We start from the raw sequence: 22,228 nt of genomic DNA on the forward strand, positions 1-22,228 counted from the left end.
CGTCGGTTAAAACAAGGAAATGTAAATGCGCGTTTGCCGTGTGTACCTTTCTTGGTGCTGTTCAAAAACGCACGGAGCACGAACCGACTGCAGTTTACTCCGGTGTTCTCCAGATAGACGTCCGCTGATGCCACGGGCAGCGAAAAGCAGAGTACTAAGTAAGCCACTCACGAGTTTCACTCTCCCCTGAAGCCCAGAATATCAAGTCTACGTCAGTCACCATTATGTTTTATTTGTAAGAATATCTGCTTGAGATAAGATGCGTCCTGCTGGGGTAAAACGAGGAAGATGAAAGGAAGACTATAAGGAGACTATTACCATTTCCGAAGTGCTCGCAAAAAACTGACTCACAAAAAGGGTAACTGAGGCGCAGATAACCTGGCTGGAATTCACAAATATAGTGGGCCAACCCTAGAAGTTGGACTACAAAAAAGTAAGTCGCTTTCAAAATAGGGTAAAATAAGGTGAAAGAAGCAGGAAAAAATACATCCTGTTTTCTAAGAGATGATAAGTGTGCAGCAACGAACAAGGATGCTGGTGGCAATAACACCTTCACATATTATCACATCTATTTGAGATTTTAGGGTAGACGGAGTGTTGTTTCGTGTTGTGACATTATGAAAATGGTCGTAGTCACTACAATCGAGAAGGACATTGGTAATTCTTGTCTGTGCACTTACCACCTTGACCTTCTCGAAGGGGCACACAATCACTTGGTGTCCTCCTCTCCTAGTCTTCGATCGCAAAGAGAAAACAAAGGGACTAAAAAAAGCCGGATATAACTTGCCCCCCCCCCCCCACTTTTTATTTTTATTTTTGTAGAAATGTTCATTTGGATTTTTTGACATTGTTGTTAGGATCTAAAAAAAATTGATTCAGGGGCTTTTGGTGTTGCAACAAAAGGCTTTGCTAAACTGAAGAGTGCCAAGCCTCCCTTTGTGCTGGTCAATTCGCGTGACAGTGTTACTGCGCTCGACTTCACCAAAATAAAAACAACCCTTTCTTTAGAAAAGGGGGGGGGGGGGGGGTTGGTCCTAATTTCAAGGAATCCGTTACGTAAAAAAATGTAAAGGAATTACTTTAAAGTTATTCCAGGAAATATGCCATTAATCCGTTACTAATTTACTGATAAATGTAAGGGATTACAAGTAATTTCGTTACTTGTAACGGATTACGTACAAGTCTGCTTCCTGCAACTCTTTTACATTTCTTCTTCCTCTCCAATCCAATTTCGATTTCGGTTGCGAGCAGTCTTCTTTTTTTACTTTATTACAAATCTACGTGACTCTGTAGCAATAATTGGGTTGGGTAGCTTTCTGACATCATAAAAAATAGCCTAGCAAAAAAATTTAAAAAAAAATAAATCGGGGAGGGTGCCAGTCTCTTTGAGGAGTGGCTGAAGGTATTTTGCTTCAAGTGCTCTCACGATTTCTTTTTTCATTTTCCTGCCCTTCTGAAGAGGTCGACAGAACTTCGTCGTCAGTTTCGTTCCGTCTGCGCGTGCTGAAGGGCTGACCGACTGTCAGCCCATTTAGATGGTTTTCTTTTTACGAAGCCCTTGTTGACATTCTTCACTACTGTCACGCTATTGCATCATTTCAAAAAACCGATGGGGCATGGGGGAAGAAGTGTGGAAACCTGAAAGCATTTGAGATTATATTTAGCTCTCTGCATGTCCTGCTTAATTAGCTCATGTTCTAAAAATAACCTCGAACGGAATGCTGCTCATAATCAAGTAACTAGAAGCAGAATCGACATTGGTACATGAAGTGTATCCTCTGTTTGCTGTGCGCCTGAAGGCACTTTAAGCCAATGAGCCAACACCCCAATAACGAGTTTTGGAGGGGATGTACCACTGCATGCTCGACATGGTTGACCAGGTGAAGCGCTCTCACATAGTTAACATCTTTCGCCAGTACTACAAGGCTGTAGCCGAAAACTGGAGCCGTACTGTCGAACAAAACATGGGGGACGACCTGCAATATACCGAGTCACTTTTGATATCGAGTGGAGATTGCGAACCCTAACGTAAACGCAGAACTGCCTTGAATGTTCGAGACGTACGAGAATTTCTTTGCTCTCCTCGCGCCACGCACGAAGGACTTGACTCAGTTAGAAACAGCTCTGTCCACATCAGGCGCACACTGCGAAGGAAATCGTTGGACCGCTAATGTTCTGGAGAATACATGCACAAGAGTGCACCAAATTTTCACGCTGTACACTATACCTACTAGGATTTCCCATATCTAGCGCGAATGTAGAAAGAGCATTCTCCATGTTTCGGAGCGTGCTGCTGTCAACGAATGCAACAAATTTGAAAAGTAGTCATTTACTACAAAAAGTTGTAAAAAGTCACGAATGCCACTGCAAATATTGAAAAGACTGGCTGAGAAATAAAAGTGCATCCGCAGTCGATTGTCTTGAATTTCGGAACTTAACCTTTACGCTAATAACAGATCAATACCGCGTTCAAATCCTTAATAACTTATTTTTGTGTACAATAAAATGTCCAGAAACCAACACTCCGAAGAACTCAGAATTCCGTATGCCATAAAAAAAAAACGCTCCGAAAAACCCCACAGGTGTGAAAAATATATAATCTCCAAAAAACACCCTAATATTTTGTTCGAAATAAACTTCAAAACGTATAATCCTATTTAAAATTAATAAAGCGAACTAATTTATGAATTATTTTTACTGAAAATGTGATTATTTTCTTATTTTATTATTTTTGTAAAAGCCGGGCAATGCTGTTTATAAATCCACCTTCGTCAACTTCTACAAAAAAAAAAAAAGAGTTTGAAGGTTTGTTGAGTCAGTCGAACCTTGCGTTCGAGAAAATTACGCGACCCCTCTACAGGGCGATTCGCACACTTGCGTCGAGTCCAACCTAGTGGAACTGCAACGGCTTGCGACGTACGGGTTGCTATGGCAATAGCTGCGTCGACTCTACCAAGGCCGGTTTTCACGCCGTTTTGTTGGAGAAAAAAATTCACATCACTTGAGATGAATTTTCAAAGATGTTGGAGAAAATGGCACTAAACGGGAAATAGTTATCTTAGGAGTCATGAATGCACACTTAGAAACTTCGACGGCTATACAGATTCTATGGGGAAGATGCTACAACAATTCTGCCATATTTTTTATCTAGTCCTTGTTAACGCCCAAGCAAAATGCGACGGAAAAATGACGTGGGAAAGAAACAATTCGCACTCAACACTTGATTACTGTCTGATGTATAGCAAATTATATAATAGATTAGGACACATGAAAATAGATGAGGCAGGCACGGAAAGCTTAAGAAGTGATCATAAGTGACTTAAAATAAAGTGTGGTGCAGCAGAAGAAGAGAAACTCATTCTGAAACGAGAAAATATATCGACCCTAAACGATGCCCAACTCCAAGAAGTATCAGAACGAAAAGAGACTATACACCTGTCCAAAAAACACTCGACCCCAGGGGCAGCACACCGTTTTCGAGCCCAGTCACTGAGTGTGAGGCTAGACTCTCGCCGGCGTCCCTCCTAACCCTAACCGAGTGGTCTGTGATTTAAATATGCGCAGCCTGCGTAGGCGCAGTTTCAAACGCTGCTGGCGGCTAAATTCTCGTCTTTTTCAGCTATATTTTGTGTTTCATGGTACATGTATTTTCCCGAGGACATTGAAAAAGCATTGTGCCACATTTAAAGAAAAAAAAAGAAAAAAAGTAATTTATTTTGGTTTGGTACGCGCGCGACAGAACAATTGCGACTGGAACGTATAGTTCTAGTTTTTTTTGTTTTCTTTCTTACGATAAGTTTTGACGGCGCCGCGGGATTCGCCGCATGTGAAACGACCAAAGCGCTTTGCCGTCAATAATAAATTGCAACAGAAGAGGGCCGAAAGGCATGCATTTTTCACGCTCACAAATAACGTGTTTACCGATGGACAGGACACGGACATACAATTCGGGAAGTGTTAACATTTGAACAATATATCGTACGTACCACACGACGCAGCGTTATCCAAAAATAATTTATTTGAGAAAGATCTCAAATAACAGTCACAGTCGACGACAGTCGCATCTTGACGATCGGACGGAATCCGAGATGACTTCGTTTTGGCGCACGTTTTGGGGAGAGCTTCTTTTTTTCACAACCGCACCAAGGCAAAGGAACGAACGCGACTGACCCGTTCCCCTTCCGAACCCGGACATATATTTTTGGAGGTGACTGAGGATTCTACGCGGATTATCTCTGGGAGGGGAAAGAACAATGTTTGCAAAATCGCGTCGAGAACCGCTCGACGTCCTTCACCTTCTTCGTTTCCCATGAATGTCGAGCAGAAAAGCCTGAACGGCAGGCACTTACCAGCCTTATTTCTCAGAATGTTAGATAACACAAAAAGTTTACGCAGCACGCATAAAAAAAATTAAGTGGAAACTTTCAAGAGGGGCGAGAAAACGTCGAATGCAAAAAGGCAAAATCGCAAAAACGTAGCTAGAGAACCGCGCTGAGCGGGTCTTCACAGTCCGAGTGAGTGGCAGAAAATTTCTAGCTGATAGAGGGCGCGAGAGTCGCACCAGCCGCATCACCATCAGCAACATGGAGGCGGCCTAGGAGCGTTTTTTGGAAAGGTGTATAGTATCCAGCCAACTGGAGAGAAAATGGGCATATGATGATTTATAAACACTTTTAAAAGAGAGTTCGAGAATTTCAAAATCCAACAAAGACGAAGAAGGCGGATACACACACTAAAAGCCGGTGGGACAGGAAAACATAGATGGGAAAAGAAAATGGGGGGGACACACCCGCGGAGGTAGAATCGAAACGGAATGCGTTTCAAGAAAGAAAAGGAGACGCATCTGCTCTTATCCAGGGCAACATTGGTAGAGCTGGAGTGCAGTGGATGATGGAAGTAAACCAACATGATAGGAATGCAGCAAGAAGGTTCTGGGAGCACATTAGTACAGAGGAGAGAAATACAAAAGGTTCCATTGTCCATTAACCACACAAGAGGGGATAAGTGGAGAGGGCCAGCAGGTAATGGGAATTTATTATACGAACAATCAAAGGCAACATTTGTAGAACTTGAACCGAACGAGATTGGACAGAACACAAACAGCAACACGGCACAAGGCAAACACACTAACGACACAAGTGAGACGACCACAGGGGAATGGGACAGAACAGAAAGTAAAGTACCTGCTGGAACGGCGACAGGCCCAGATGACATAGGAATGAGACTAGTCAAGACACCAGAACAAAAAGTGAATCAAAGTTAAGAAAGGCAACTGGTCAAATAATAATGGGGTGAAAGGTACCCAAAGATTGGAGACTAAGCAGAATGAAATTGCTATATAAACGCAAAGAAAATAAAAATAGCACAACATTATACCGGCCAATAACAGTAACTTCGGTTTTGTACAGACTAGCGATGCAGGTAGTAAAGAAAAAGGAATGGAAGAATGGGCCGAAAAAAATTTATGTGAGTTCCAGAACGGGTTTTGAACAGGTAGTTAATAATGTGATAACTTATTCATCATCGCTCAATGTATAGAGGTGGTTCGGATGAGGAAAATTGTTATGGATAAAATTTCTAGACATTAAAGGGGGTACGACAGTGTGAGTCAGGAAAAACTCTGGGCACCGCTGAGAAAGTATGATTTAGATGCCCACTTTATTAGGCTTTTATAATAGGTGTACACAAATAAGGTTATTAGAACATGGGAAGCAGAAATTACAGAACCGGCAGAAATAAAGAGAGGGCTCAGGCAGAGAGGACTCAGGACTCAGGAATCAGGTTGTTCCTTATAACCTCTACTTTTTATGAAACACCGGAGTAGAATGGAAAAAAGATAAGAGTGCAATTTAGGTCTGGATGTGCCATGTATGGGGAGAGGGAGAAAAGTAAATTAAGTTATAACAAACATGTTCTACGCAGAAGACATTGTATTGTTGGCAGATTGCCGGAATAGGTTACAGGAGCTGATTAAGATCTGTGGAGATGAAGGATACCCTCTTGGCCTAAAATTCAGTAGCGACAGGTCGGGAATAATGGTTTATAACGATGAGAAGGGAGCCCGCTAAACATTTAAGACGTTTTAATGGAATACGTAGAGAAGTATAAATACCTGGGATTATGGCTGAATGAGAGAAAACAATACTTAGAAAAACACGAAGTTATGCTAAAGAAAGGAAAAAGAAATGCAGCGGGTTATGAACCATAGGGAACTATGGAATTACAAAAAAAAAACATTAACTTGTCCGGGGAATATGGGAAGGGGTCATGGTACCGGGGTTGTCTTTTGTCAATGCGGTATTATGCATAAAATCTGGGGCCCAGTCGAGCTTAGAGTCCCGCTAGAGGTGCGTGGGCAGACCGGCACTGGGGGCGCATGGGAGTACGCCAAACGAAGGAGTACAGGGGGACCTGGGCTGGGCATTCTTCGAGGCTACAGAGGCGATCAGTAAGCTTAAATTTGAACAAAGACTGGACACAATTGGGGATACACGATGGGCGAGAAAGGTGTATAAGCATCTGTACATAAAAAGTCTGAACACTAAATGAACAAACGTAACCCGAAAACTAAAATTTGAATACCAACCGTGAAGGGTGGATACAGAACAGACTACCTCTGTGAAAAAGGAAGTAAACGAAGCTGAGGGAAAGATGTGGCCGGAAAGAATGCAGGTAAAGTCAGCTTTAACTATGTATGGGCTTTCCCGCCAGAGTTTCTGGAAATAAACTTGATTTGATTTGATTTGATATAGGGGATGAAAACAGGAAATAATGTACGAACATTGGTATGATACTGCACGGGGGAGCTCTTTGTTATTCGAGGCTAGAACAGGAGTGTATTAAGAACAAGGACAAATAGAAAAAGAGTATGAGGAAATAGTTACGCGGTGTGCCGTATGCCAGGGGGAGAGAAGATTATAGAATATGTGGTATTGGAGGTGCAAAGAGCTTCCAACCCCCTCACGGAGGGGGAGGGGGGGGGGCGGATTTTGCCGGAGCGCTGGGGTTTGCAGACGAGAATGGAAGAATGGATGATAAGCGAATTAAATGACAAAGAGGAGATTGGAAGACTGATGGAAATTATCTCGAGGAATTGAAGGACGTATAACTAGACTAGGTGGCGCAAGCTACTGCCCGATATATAGGATACAGCCGTCAACATCGATCCATCCATGTTGGCAGATTTGTTGTCCGACCACCCTGTCACACCGCGGTGACGGCGGGGCCAACACAGGGAACACACCGCCATGTTGATTGATTGCCTTTATTCCTGTGCGGCGCGGCGTCACTGGAAATGTGACTCTACAAGGTGCTAATGCGTTCGAAGGGCCAGAAATTACCCCTGGACTACATCGACCACCAGCCAGCGACTGTGATTAAAAAAACTTGACACCAAGAGCATTTACCACCCTTCATTTCATAAAAATGTTCTTCATTCGCTGACAAAGCAGATAGCCCTTAAACGAGGAAAGTGAGATCACTGGTATGTGTTCGGGATTTACGCCGCCGTTATGAAGTGTTTCTGTCCGGTTGTTTCTTCCACGCAATTCCTATTTCTACTGTAGAAATGAGTTATCACCGGCAGTGTTCCAAGGCATCTTTTGCAGCATGGTGCATGTTGAGCTGAAATGACAGTGCTTAAAAACTGCGACACCGGCACGATCAGTTTTCATAACAATCGATGAAATAAATATTTTTCAACGCTGTCTATTTACCTACCGAGGCGGTAGGCGGTAGGTGAGGCAGTAGGCTATGTGATCGCTTCATTTCCCAAAACGTCCTGGGGATTTTTGAAACAATTCGGGTGTATGGTAGCGGCTGTTTCCGAGCTCCAAGCATCAATAATCAGGATCAGAGCGGTCGTCTTAATGCTTCGATTTCGGTTATCTTTGCATTCGTGAAATATGTTTTATTGTACTTTATCAGCGGGTGAGTAGTCATGCCATTTTATTTCACTAGCAGTAATGTGAGCTGTCTCTTGTCAGTTCTAATTTCAGCAACTCTCTGAACGTTCACGGCCGTCTGTTACGGTGAACGGTATCATCTGGAAAATGATCGGCAGCCTTCCGAAAGCAGAAAAGCTCAGCGTCCTTAAAGCCATCAACTGCTGATAGATGGAGGGCCATCTCGCCGATGAACTGACACACGCGGTGGTGGTACCGAAACCCAAACCGACGGAGCTATCCAATCTCCGACCGGTATCGCTGACGCCCATTTTGTGCACACTGATAAAACGAATGTGTGCCAACACACAATCGCTTTCCGTAATAACATAGTCAAAACATTGATAACAATATTTTAGCTTCACGCCAGCCTTAATTATTGTCACATCACGTTTTCCAAGCCTTTATTAAAGTAAGCTCTTAAAAACGACGTTGATAGGGAACTAACTCTGCCATCGAAGCTATCTGTGTTGTCGTTCTGCAGCCCGAAATTCGCTCAGCCAGCGATCAGGGCAACACACGTTGTCCAACACTAATTGCTGCTGTTTTCGTTGCCGAAAGCTGTCATACCGAGGCAACATTTTCGTTGTCGTCTATGTTGCGCTGCTGTTGCCGCGATTTGACAGGGTTGTCGTACAACACGGGGAGCCAGCAACAAGTGGCCCGACTGTTGGACAACATGGTGTGTTGCTGTTGCTCTCGTGTTTGTCTCGGTGCGACGGGGTCTTAAGGGAGCTGTGCGCGTCTTCGGAACTCTAGTGAAGGCGACACCACCCAGCGGAAAAGACGCGAAGGAGAGGGGCGAGGAGCTGCCGCCTCTCCAAGGGTGCGGGATAAATAACGCGGCCTGGCGGTCGAACTGTGCAACGAAGGGAAGGAGATTAAATACAGGCCGTTGGAGAATAGGATGGAGCGCTGCATGAAATCTCTTTAGTGATCCTCTTTTTGATTGGTGTGCCCTCTCTTTTGTGCGATCATGATTTTTGTTCGCTTCGGGCTTGCGTGCTTCGTGCTTGCTGCTAGCGGCGGAAGGAGTTAAAGTACTTCGGGGCTTTTTTTTTTTTCGGAATACGGCTTGCAAACTTCTCAGATAGAGTACTTCATCTCACAAGTGGTATACAGCACTTTCAAAGGGCACAGCCATGCACGAGAGCGGAGCTCTTAAAATGATGTATTTCTGCGGTAGAAGTCTCGGAACGAGCGCGCTTTTCCTAAAAGCTGTAAGCACTCGCTCCCCGCCTCTCGCAAGTCTGCGCTAAACTCCCAAAAATAAAGATAAGAAACATGCTACTTTTTATTTTTTTATTTTTCTGAAAAGTCCTGGCAATCAGCTTGAAAGCGTTAGGTAACGAACAGCACGTATCGTGACTTATCCGCACGTTCTTCGAGACTGGTGTTTTTCAGCGCCATAGGCTCATCTATGGGCCTCGTATAAGGCCCACTAATGACCATTAAACCTTATCTCCTTCTATTTCTTTCGGAGCGACGGGAGCTGGCAAACAGAATACCCTCCGCTGGGTTTTATTGTGTCGCGTGTACTTCGGTGCCATGGATCCAGATTATGCTAGCAATAACTTCGCATATTTCCGTCTAACTTTTAATCTCACTTTCCAAGTTTCGTTCAAACTAAAAAGGGACGCGATCTGTATGTTTCTAGGGGCATTAAAGCTAAATATATATTTTCTCTCTGGCACACATTTTTTTTATCTTTTAGCAAAAAGTTTGAAAGTGCTTCTAATCCCAGTTGAGAGACCCTAAACATATTTTCTCGCTTTTGCAATCACCAAATGAATAATATATAAGATTTATGTTTAGTTTACTGCACTGCGCTCTTCTTTTTATCGAAGATATCGATGAACGTTGAGCCCCGTTGACCTCTTCGAATCACTTCTTACAACGCCATCAAGAACACGTCCCACAACACCCGGTCTTACTACTAGATAGCCTTAGTCCTACCCAGTCTTACTATTACTTACAACTAGGCCTTACAGATTGACTGTGGTTTTATTTTTCGCCCTGAACTCATGGCATCTTTTATAGCTAATGACGGTATGGAAATGGCGGGACGTGTCTTTCGAACGCCCAGCCTTTATCACTTGCTCGTCGCCTTCCACTATGCTTCGGCTACACGCGCACGCTAGAGACTGCCGGGACGCCAAGCATTGTCGAGGCATAGCCTCCTGTGTACTGACCAGGGATGGGCAGTATTTCAAATACTTTATTTTGCATTTGTATTTAATTACAAATTGAGTAATGTATTTGACGTGTGTATTTAAATACTAAAACGTGGGTATTTAGAATACAATTGTAATTAAATACAATTTGGTGGGCGAAAATACATCCCTCAAATTTATTGTCACTGTCCAGAGCAGGAAGAAAACTACGTTCTGCACTGAATGCAGTGTCTCTCAATCAAGCACAAGCGTTTAGTGACTTTGTGATTACGGTGCTAGTCCAGGGCAAGAATAGTGACGAAATGGACGTTCACAGGCAGACTGGCTAAATAAGTGCCTGTGACAAGTTGTGATGCTTTCCAGCCTGGTTTCCATCCATTATTTTGCCTGGAACATTCTAAATGCGCGGGTCGTCCAGATATTCGTAACTGGTGCGAGTTGCAACAATAAAATATTCTCTAGCTAGTGCTGCGTGTCTTGGTCATCTCGGTTCTTTGTTGGTCTATACCAAAATGTAATCGACAAGAAAATCTGCTTGAAACTCTGTACTTTTTTCACCTATTACGTTCAAGCTTATTACATTCTTTTTGTGATTATATTTCTATTACGTTACTAGAGCCTCGCACAGTACCTCCCGAGTGTGCGATGCAAAATTAAAATGAGATACCCAGAAACCCGTTGCGGGTGCCCTGAAGTCGCTGACACAAATTTTGAGGAATGTATTTGGAAAAGTATTTGGAGGAGAAGAAATACATTTGGTTGTATTTGTATCTTGTACTTAAATGCTTTTTTTTGGAAATGTAATTAGATTTGTAATTAAATACATTTTTGACGAAGTATTTTGTATTTGTATTTTGATACATATTTACATGTATTTTGCCCATCCCTGGTTGTGATGTTATAGGTTCAGGTCAAACCGCCGAACAAGAACCCCTCTTCTTCCTCTTTTTCGCTCCCTTCTCCTCCGGTCTGCTCCCTCGACGTTTTCCTCTTCTACTCCATTTTTTTCTGTTGTAGCACGACATTTACCCCCTCCTCCAGAATTTAGTCGTACTAAATTTCTACACCACGTTGATGCATCATCCCCCTTTTTTTTTTGTTTACGTCCCTGTGTTGATTCACCAGTTTGCGCATCACTTTCACACCCTGAACGTTTTATATCTGGCCCGCACCCAGTTCACAATTTCAGGTACACCAGCACATCAGCTGCATTTCACTGCCGCTGCTAAAGCACTTCTATCCGTTACTGTATCACGGTATACTTCCATCAAGCGTATAAATATTACCATATCTACAAAACAAATTTCCACCCTACCCCTTTTTGTCGATCAAACTCTGCTCAAGTAGTCCGCCCCGATATTGTCTTTGCCTTTTATATACTTAATCCTAAATGTAAACTCTTGCAGAGATAAACTCCACCTCATTACCCTCGCGTTGTTGAGTTTCGTCTTATTCAAATATTCTAGCGGTTGATGGTCCGTCTCAACTACGAATTCCTTTCCGTACAGGTAAATAGCATATTTACCAATTGCCCACACGAGTGCGAGGCATTCACGTTCTATAGCCGCAAAGTTCTTTTCGCTCGCGCTAAGTTTTCTACTGCCATATAACACTGGGTGCAGCATGCCCTCGTGCTCCTGCAACAGCACTGCTCCCAAAGCTTCGTCTGATGCATCCGTACGCAGGACAAATTGCTTAGACACATCGGGTGCTAACAAAATGGGTGGTTCTGCCAGCCTTCTTTTAAGCTCTTTGAAGCTTGCGTCATGTTCAGAGCACCATTCTACTGTGTTACTTTGTCCCTTCCTTGTGAGGTTAGTAAGTGGGGCTGCTATCTCTGCATAACGGGGTATAAACTCTCTATAATACCCTGTAAGACCTAAAAAGGCTCGCACCTGTTTTTTTGTCTTAGGCGCCGATGCTTGTTGAATCTTTTCTATTATTTCCCTCTTCGGTGCGATTTGGCCCATACCAAGCTTGTGACCTAAAAATGTTATCGCGTCAAACCCAACCTCACATTTGTTTGGCTTAACCGTGAGATGATTCCTCTTGAAACATTCAAAAATTTGCCGTAATGTTTGGCAGTGGTCTTCCCACGAGTCAGTGGCCACCAAAATGTCGTCAATGTAATGATGTACATTGGGCACCCCCTCCAGGACGGACCTCATCAACTTGGTAAACACTGCAGCAGCCGTCTTCAGTCCGAAAGGCATAAACCGGAATTGGTAAAGGCCCGTTCTTGTAGAGAAGGCAGTCTTTTCTTTGGCTGATTCTTCCATCGGTATCTGCCAATACCCCTTTGCTAGATCCAATTTAGAAAAATATTTTTTTTCCGACTCTTGCAAACACTACGTCCGACCTTGGTATAGGTTCAGCGTCAGCTACTAAGACTGCGTTCAATCGCCGAAAGTCAACACAAAGCCTATTAGAGCCATCAGGCTTTTTTACCATTATTATGGGTGCGTTGTAGGCGGACGTGGATCGTTCGATGATGCCTAATCTTAGCATCTCTTCCACTTCTTCTTCCACCTCGTCCTGGATGGCAAAAGGCAACGGATACTGCCTTACAAACACCGGCTCTTCTGTCATCAATCGAAGTTTGCATTGCAATGCATTTGTTCTGCCCGGTACGTCAGAGAATATATCTTGAAACTCCCCGATCGCGTCAGCCAGATCTTTCTTTTGCTTTTGGCTTAATTTAGGATTGATGACCACATCCTGCGCACCCTGTTGCCTTTTTAGACTGGGCGTCGTGATCTCCCCTAAGTCTTCAACCTCATCCTGGACCACCATCACCCCACAACTTTCATTCTTAGTTTCGCGACCTCCATATTTTTGTAACATGTTTATGTGAAACGTTTTTCTTTTGTCGCCAACCAGCAGTTCGTAGTTTAAATCGCCTTTTCGCCTCGCAACTTCGTACGGTCCCTTCCACTGCATGGTTAGTTTGTTGTGGTCACTGGGTAGCAGTATGAGCACTCTGTCGCCTGGCTCGAACCTTCGAGCCTGGCTCTTCCGGTCGTAGAACCTTTTCTGTTTTGTTTGCGCCTCTGCCATGATCTCATGCGCCACTTCACATGTTTTCTTCAGTTTGTCCTTGAGTTCGATCACGTATCCGTATGATGTTTTTAACTCCTGGTTTAAGCTTTTATTGGACCACAGCTCCTTAAGGATGGTCAAAGGACCTCTCACATTTCGCCCGTACAACATCTCAAATGGTGCGAATCCTAGCGACGCTTGTGGAACTCCTCTATAGGCAAAGAGGAGTGCCGGGATATACCTATCCCAGTCCGTGGGTCGTTCTTGGCTCATTCTCTTCATCATTTGCTTGATGGTACCATTAAATCTCTCTACGAGCCCATTACACATTGGGTGATATGGCGTAGTTAACAACCGCCGAAAGGATAATAGCCGTCCTATTTCTTTCATAAGATTGGAAGTGAAGCTCGTACCTCGATCACTTAGAATCTCCTTAGGTACTCCGTACCGGGAGAACATCTCGACTAGGGCTTCTGCCACCTGCGGGGTATCAATGGTTTTCAATGCCACAGCGTCCGGGTACCTCGTGGCTACATCAACCATTGTCAAGATATATCGGTGTCCCTTGCTGGACTTCGGGGTTATTGGTCCAATGATATCTATCGCTACCCGATGGAAGGGTTCTTCAATTATGGGCATACTCATCATTGGGGCTTTTTTCACGGTGCCTTTTGGTATAGTGCGTTGGCACACATCACAAGACCGTATGTAACGTTTCACGTCGCCTTGCATACCAGGCCAAAAGAATTCTTCCGCTACCCTAGCGACCGTGCTCTTTACCCCCTGATGGCCCGACATTATTCCATCGTGAGCCAATTCCATTACAGTCTTTCTAAATACCGTTGGTACAATGAGTTGGTGTCTCACGTCCCCGTCGCTGAATTCGACTCGGCGGAACAACAAATCATCCTTGACGACGTATTCCGTTGTTACGTCACATCTCCATTTCCGCACTCGTTTATTCAGACTTCTAAAACACCTCTGCAGACTCTCATCCGACTTTTGCTGCCCCGTTAATTGAAGAGCTGTGACTTCTAGCAGCTCTATAACCGGCGCCTTGAGCTGGGGCAATTGTTTCTCTTCTCTTTTGTCCGTTCTTTTTGCTCCTGCTGCAAATGACACCTCGTTATGAATCTGCTCTGCATTCAACGCCTCCTTTTCCCCGATTTCTTGCAGTAGTCGGTCGTTCTCAGCATGTGATGTAACGCTGTTCAATGAATTAGACGGCGTTTCGCCAAACACTTCATCTCCCTGGTGACGCATTTTCTTCGTACTTGTGCCCCACCCTGAATCCGGGCAGTCCACTTTTCTAGCCCCTGGGATGTTACCCAGTATGAGGTCATAAAACGGTTCTTCTACGCATTTGGCACGTACTTCCCCCGTGTAATAAGGTGTATCTATGTTGATTATCGCTTCAGGCATATCCCTCATGGTGCCGTCAACCAGGATAACCCCAGTGGACGTCCCTGTGAACTCCTCACTTCGTACCAGCCTTTTTCTTACTAGTACTGTGTTGGTTCCACTATCCCTCAGCACTGATATCTTAATATCATGTAACCTCCCTTCGACCACCGGCATCATTATGTCGATATTGTGTACTAAGTCAGTGTCAGTAACAGGTTCAAATCTTGTATTTGTTATCGCTCCCTGCTGTTCTTTGTTGCCCCTCTTTAATGCCTTCTGTCTTTTATCCAGGACACACGCTGCTTTGTTCTGTGAGTGATTGGCGCACTGCCCAGCTTTGTGTCCCATTTTGCCGCACTCCCAGCATCGTACTCCTGCCTGATTTTGTCTATATCCGCTTCTGCAGTCAGTTGCCTTATGCCCAACCTTACTGCACAGAAAGCATCTAGGCGATGGTCTTCGGGCTCCTCCCGTTTGTCCAGTACCCTTACTGTTCTCGCCGTCTGGTCTCACTGTTGTACAACCCCCATCTTTCATAGCACCCAGATTGCATTTTCCCTGGGCTTCCAGGTAATGGTCAGCTAGCTCTGCCATTTCTTGCGCTGCGTTCACGTTACGTTCTTTTAGAAAAATAGCCAGCTTAGGGTGACAGCAACTAAGGAACTGTTCGGCAATCACCCTGTCCCTCACTGCCTCGAACGTCTTCTCTGTCTGCGCCATTTCGAGCCACCTATCAAAATAATTACTCAATCTGGTACAGAATTGTCGTCCAGTTTCTGCCTCCTCCGGCTTGCTTCGTCTGAACTTTTCTCTAAAACCGTCTGCAGTTAGTCTGAATCGTTGGAGCAAGGTGATCTTAACCTTTTCATAGTCTAGGGAGTCAGCTGCTGTCATCCTCCCGAATGCGGTTAAAGCTTCACCCACCAGGCAAAGACTAAGGGACGTCGCCCATTCCTCCTTCGCCCATCCTTGTCCTACCGCAATCCTCTCAAATCTATGCAGGTAGGCATCTAAGTCATCGCGTTTCTCGTCAAAGGGCGGCATCAATTTCTTCAAGCACGCTCGTCCTCTTGACTGACCTTCGCTCCCTCCGTCTGTTGTCGCTCCACTGGCGCGTTCTGTTTCTGCGAGCTTGATCTTAAGCTCTATCATAGCGATCTCATGTGCCGCTTTCAGTCTGGCGTCCTCCCTCTCCCTCTCAGCCTTCTGCTGTTCCCTCTCATGTTCGAGTTTGGAATCTTCTCTAGCGTGCACTCTCTCCTCTCTCTTACGCTTTCTTTCCTCCTCCAGAAGATGCAACGCTTCCTCTTTTGTTAGTCCGAGAGAGCTTCCCAAAGCCATTATCTTTTCAAAATTCATTTCAAACTTGTTGGGAACCGTTCACCGGTACAACTGGTTTTCCTCACTCTGCGGTTTGTATCCTGGCAGGCTCGCCAAATTGTGATGTTATAGGTTCAGGTCAAACCGCCGAACAAGAACCCCTCTTCTTCCTCTTTTTCGCTCCCTTCTCCTCCGGTCTGCTCCCTCGACGTTTTCCTCTTCTACTCCATTTTTTTCTGTTGTAGCACGACACTGGTACTGACAAAGTCTGGCAGATCGCCACGAAAAGCGGCCGCCGAAATGAGAAAGGTGGAGCGACAGACATTGCATGAAAGGAGAACCAAGTGACTGGCGCCCCGCTGCGGCGAGACGCCGAAACAGACTTCTCCCGAGCGAACAAGTGTGTTTCGGGTCCTCGCCGCTACAAAAGCTGTGCGCTGACGTCCCGTTTCCCCGAAAAATGGCTCTTTGATGCTTTGTGCTACCAGATCCTCGCGCTCCAAATATGCGGCTGGGCACGCTATGGCTCCGTCGTCGAACTGTCAGGTTTTCTGAGTATAGAGGACGTAAGAAGACAAGTAAAGAAGGTAAGAGGAGATATAGAGGTCGGGGTTAAGAAGCTCGCGCTGGAGGTGGGACAACTGAAGCTCCTCTTTGCCGTTCTCATTCTGCCAGTGACTCTACACGTATACACACTTATGTTTATAGTTGTATCCCATCATCAGTAGCTGCGCACGTTTCATTTCCTTTACCCTTAAACTACAAAAGTTCAAGCTCTTGGCATAGCCTCGAATGCTGAAGGTGATTTAAACCTCAATTCATCGATCAATTAATCCCTAAATCCGTCAATCGAGTTCCTTGACTCGTCATCAGGGCATGCAGTCACGTGATCAGTTGCTCATTCTCCGTGCAAGGCGAATTGGAACATCTGCCAACGTATCGAGGCCGAGCTCAATCCGATTGATGGCGCAACTTGTGTGCTCAATTAGTGAGCCGCATTCCGCCATGCTGTTTTTAGGACCGAGAGTGTAATCGTCAGTGACCGCGAACAGACTGGTGAAATCAAAAAGCTTTCAAATGGACAACATATATAGTTCGCGTTTAGCCTCGAAATTGCCCGGCGGAAGTTTCTGTCTCATTGTGCTGACCTTGTAGGTTGTGTCAGACTGTTCTCAGATAGCACAATACACAGCCAATAAAAATGAGAAAAAAACAATCCATTTATGGGAATTATGAGAGCTTCATCGATCTATTTGTGATGCAGATTATAATGTAAATGCTGTCGAGTTTTATATATTGATTTGTTTCTTTTTTGATATTAGTTTAGTTCATCAGTTCTCATGTCTCAAAAGAGAACGCAGGTTGTTCTTTTGAACTATACGCCGCTAAAGGAGGCTCGAAATGCGAAACGCTAGGCAGATTAAAAAGTAAAACAAATCAAGTACGATTAAAACCTTTACTGCTCTGCGCGAAATGCGAAGCTATTGTGCGCGTGAATCCTTCAGTAGGCTTTCTACCATGCTGCCAGTTATATTTAGTGCCAGATTTTACAGTAAGTGAATTAAATACCTTTTTTTTTATTTTAAACATTACGTACAATTTACTGTTTAAACTATAACATACACATTATCCCTTCCCTCTTGACGGAGTACTGAATTTGAAATCAAAAAAGAGCTTCGCAATTTTATAAAAAAATTAAATAATTAAAGCAACTTTTTTGTTTCTAATAGACATTCCTTTCTTCAGTTTGTACGAGTGAAAATAGAAAATTTCGACTTCTAACAAGTCTGCGTGCATGTTACTTATAATAGAAACTAAAATTTAATATTTTATATATATATATATATATATATATATATATATATATATATATATATATATATATATATATATATATATATATTCTTTTAAAGAATACAGGACGAGTCCTAGGTTCGTCTTGCTGCTCGGGACTAGCAGCTCGGTCTTGGCCCCGACCAGTCAACACCAAGGCCCACGCACTGTAGTTTCTACGTCATTCAGCTCGGTTGAGAAGAGGCATAAACTGTAACACGAGTGCAGCGTAAGCGTTTGGCTGGGAATCGTGATAAATCCAGCTAGACGACGAAAAAAATCCGCTGCACAGGCCTTGCTATCTAGTCAATCAATCAATCGAGTTTATTGTCATGAGTTCAGCATACAAATTATTGAGAACTATCTGGGCCCATAGCCTTCTGGCTAGGTTGGGGCCATTTTAATAATACCATATGAGGAAGGCAGCACTCTTAAGATATATTACTGTAAATACAATAAAAAGAAAAGAAAAGAAGAAAAAAAAAAGAAAGAAAGACAATAGAAAATAAACGTAGAAAGTAACTTGTTCAACTACAGCAGGTAATTTATACATTGTATAATAAAGACACGCATAAGAAGCACGAGTGTATTCAAAGTGAAATAAATTATTATGAATTCAATAACAGAATATGCGATTGAGTTTCAGGATGGCGGGAGACATGTTGTATTAAGAAAAATATAGTATTTTAAAGGGCTCTGTTAAAGTTGCATGAATTGGTGACTGGAGATGGTAAAGTGTTCCAGATTTTAGTTCCGCACAATCGCATCAGTCGCTCGCCATATACGTTAGGAGACCGTGGTATGTTAAAGTGACCAGATGTGTTCGCCCTTGTTAATCGATTACCTTTAATTAAGATGTTCACTGGCAGTGGATTGCTTGATTTTAAGATATTATTTATTAAGCAAGCAATCTTATATTGTTTAATTTCCAGAAATGTGAAAATGTGAAGTCGATGAAATATGATACGCGACGGTGGGGATAGTGGGAGTATGTCAAGATTCTGAGGGCTCTCTTTTGTAATCTAGATAGTGTTCGCTCATTCCAGGTGATAAGTCCTTCGCATTTGCTCAATCTAAATCGACATTCAACGGAAGGTATCTGCACATAGGCTTTCCCAAGTGTTGGAATTCGTCAATATCCTCCAGCGTTCCCTCGATGGCAACTAAAATTGTAAAGACAAAACGAAATATCGGACTAATGTTACAAACAACATTACATTCAAGTACTTAAAATATAAACAAACATTAAAGCTCAGGTAATTGCAAGGCTGCCGCTGCGTAGACGCGGAAGTGTCTTTACAGCGGTAGCCTTTGTCTGTTGTACGAGGGGTGAATTGAGCACACCAACGCGTTTGCCACATCTTGCTAAAATTTACTTAAGTAATAGTTTTCAACAACGCTCGCCGAATTCCTAATGAAAATTGTACGTGCCTCTTCGATAACTATAAAGAAAGTGAATTAACCATATTTAGTTAATTTGTTGACTCATCTTGACGATCAGCCTTCTAAATTATTTCCGTATGGCCATATAATTTACCTACGCAGACCAGATTAATGTAGCTTTCACGGTTTTTTTCTGCTTAAGGGGAAGCTCAAATGGTTTGAAATATATGAGGGAAAAAAAACACAAAAGACTTGCTTCTTGTTAGCTGGCCTCCAGCCATTATATGAATATCATATATCTTGCATCGTTTCATGCGCAGATTAGACAGAAAAATCGGCCTCAAAGTAGCGCTCAAACCACGCCCCTTCGAGCTAGAGAAAAAGGGGAGAGAAAGAGAAGCCCGTCAGTCGACGCCACAAAAGGACCGACTGGAGAATACGCGGGCCCGACGGGATTTGCCGCGATTATTCTCGTAGGCTATTCATACTGACGTTCGGAGCCGTCGTCGTTTTGCCGCTGCGTAACGCTTATTTTTATCCGTTGACGAGTGCTGCTATTGATTCTATCGCCAGACATGATTGTTGTTTTCTTTTTTGTTCGCGGGTTAGCGGAATAATCGTGGCGCTGAAGCGGCCGACTCGTACTCCCGCGTAGCTGTCGGCTCTACAGATCGAGTTCTGCGCCGTTGCTCCTTCCGCTTACCGCCCTTTTCACGCCGACACCGGGATGTCAAAGATGTGGATTCCCGTTGTGCAAACAGAAAAGTTTTGGGCCCAACAAACACATTGTTTTCTGTTCGGAACATGTTTCGGACGGCGGATACGAAAACAACGTATGGGTTTGGGTCCGGAGAAGACTCGTCGGAATCACGACGCTCCGCCGAACACATTTGAACGTAACAAGGCATCTCAGCGCATCCACAAGGATGCGCGCAAAGAGGACATGAAAGAGGGGGGAAATTATTGGTCGACTGTCCTGGACAAAATTCAGCAATCAGATTTTTAGTTGTTAGCAGTGTCCTGGAAAAACCGCGAGCATGTATACCAAAGACTGGGCTTTCGCTGGCTATTTTGTGCGAACCGTTTAACGAGGTAGAGTGGCTTAGAGCGATAAACCGGGGTTCCGGTCTGCACTCAAAAGTGACCCCCATAAGGCCGCTGCCGTTGTACGCAAATTTGACCACTCGTCACGTGACCAAACCAAATACGTGACGTCACACGAAAGATGGCAGCGCCCAGGCAGCGGCTGGCCCCATCTGGGCCGGAGGTTGTCGGATGCTTTATTCGTTGTCAGTCGCCTTGGCGAGTTGACTTCAGACGCGGAAGCAGTCATATTAGGCCGATCGAAAGCGACTTCAGAGTTAGTGTGGTGTCTGATGTAGGTATAACGTGAAAATAAAAGTGTCGAACCGAAATTTTTATCGGTTCGGTTCTGGTTCGGGTTCACGGCTTTCGGTTCAACTCCGGTTCAGTTCCGGGAAAGAAAAAATAACGGTTCGAACCGGTTCGAACTGGTTTGAACCGAAAAGCTCAGAATATGTTTTCCGCGTTTTTTTGGCAATAGGCACTATCTTAACACTGAAACGAGTAATAATATAGCTTTTTATCATTCGTAGAATTCACCTTAATTTTCCGGTACTAAAAACAAATTGCCTTATTTAATTTCAATGAAACAGTAAAAGAAACGCTAGATTAACACATATAACTCAATATCTGCTTTTTTTTTTTAACTCAGTCGCATATATTTGACTGAATCGAAGGTTTAGCTGTCTGGTAGGTCGCCTATACCCGTTTTCACCTTAAGAAAAAAGTGGGTGTGTCCCTCTCGTCGCATGCTTATTGGTCGCATGCCGTCGCACATATTATTCCGTTCTGCGAAGTAGTTCCGATAAAAGCTTGCTCTCTGGGATGCTAGCGTTATTTAAGCTTAAATAAATTTGTTATTCTCATTAGGATAAATAATACACCTCCTTAGTATACACGTGTATTCACGTAATTCAACGCCTCACAAGATCTGAGGATCGATGTTCGTAGCCAGCCGGCCAGCCGCTGTTGCTCGCCTTCCAAAATGGCGACTCCAACACCTCTGGCTGATCAGTCTTTGATGTCAGCACTCCTTCCTGAAGACGTTTCCCCTCGGGTGTACTACAAACGCCACGCAAGTGGAAATGTCCTGTTGAGCCAGACAAGGCAGTGTGTTTTGAACGTTTATTCTTGGATGCGGCGGCAGTACCAAGAAAAAAATGTGGTGGAAGTCATCAACCGGACTGCCGCCGCAACGGGGATCAGTGTTAGCTCGGTCTACGAGATCAAGCGTGGCTTCAAACGTGCCAACGGAGCTGTGAAATCTACTTCAAAGAAGCGCCCGAAATTCGCCGAGAAAAGGAACAGGATTTCAAATCACGACGCGTGCACTTTGACGGCCGTGAGAAGCTGCCTGCACAATTTCTTCCGTCGGGTGGAGATCCCAATGTTGAAGAAAATCGTCGGTCGTCTCCAAGAAGACGACGTGCTGCCGTCCTGTTCCGGGTCTACCCTGTATCGCCCGCTGAAGGACATGGGTTTCCAGAAACAGAAACGGAATCGCAACTCCTTCCTGATTGAGAGAGAGGACATCGTCGAGTGGAGGCGGCGGTATTTGCGGGCAATCAGAAAGCACAGAGCCCAGAACCGCAAGATCTACTTCCAGGACGAGACTTGGGTGAACGCCGGCCTCACAGTTGACAAGGTGTGGACTGACAGCACCATAAAGTCAGCAAGGCAAGCCTTCATGTCTGGACTGACGACCGGGCTAAAGTTTCCTTTTGGAAAAGGTGAAAGAGTGATTGTCACCCACCCAGGAAGTGACACTGGCTTCGTGTCCGGCTGCCTGGACGTGTTCCGTGGGAAGAAGAAGGAGGACTACCACGATGAAATGTACTCGAACAGGTTTGTAGCATGGTTTCTTCATCTGCTGGACCACATCGAGCCTAACAGCGTAATTGTTATAGACAACGCGCCATACCACAGCAGAAAGGCTGAAGCTGTTCCCACAACTGCAACAAATAAGGGCGAGATCCAGCAGTGGCTCTCTTCCAAGAACCTAGACTGGACTGCCACAATGAAGAAAAAAGGCCTTCTGAGCATCGTGGC

General features: G+C 44.3%; 1 protein-coding gene across 1 annotated transcript; it reads right to left on the reverse strand.

Moving 5' to 3' along the window:
* Positions 1 to 1,739: 1,739 nt before the first annotated feature.
* Positions 1,740 to 15,280, reverse strand: LOC120840243. The gene is made up of 2 exons (XM_040210653.1): positions 12,647 to 15,280; positions 1,740 to 1,976 (listed from the first exon to the last, which is right to left on the reverse strand). Exons 1-2 carry the CDS (start codon positions 15,278 to 15,280, stop codon positions 1,740 to 1,742), a joined length of 2,871 nt encoding a protein of 956 aa, XP_040066587.1.
* Between the last annotated feature and the right edge of the window lie 6,948 nt (positions 15,281 to 22,228).

The sequence above is a fragment of the Ixodes scapularis genome, unplaced genomic scaffold (genome assembly GCF_016920785.2).
Source record: "Ixodes scapularis isolate PalLabHiFi unplaced genomic scaffold, ASM1692078v2 PGA_scaffold0__279_contigs__length_252992795, whole genome shotgun sequence".
Classification (NCBI taxonomy): Eukaryota; Metazoa; Arthropoda; class Arachnida; order Ixodida; family Ixodidae; genus Ixodes; species Ixodes scapularis.

Coding starts and splice junctions, on each gene's coding strand:
- LOC120840243 (XM_040210653.1), bottom strand. CDS start 15,280: ATGGCGCAGACAGAGAAGACGTTCGAGGCAGTGAGGGACAGGGTGATT. Junction 1,977..12,646: donor CTTTTGCCATCCAGGACGAG/GTGGAAGAAGAA, acceptor GGTATATTGCAG/GTCGTCCCCCATGTTTTGTT.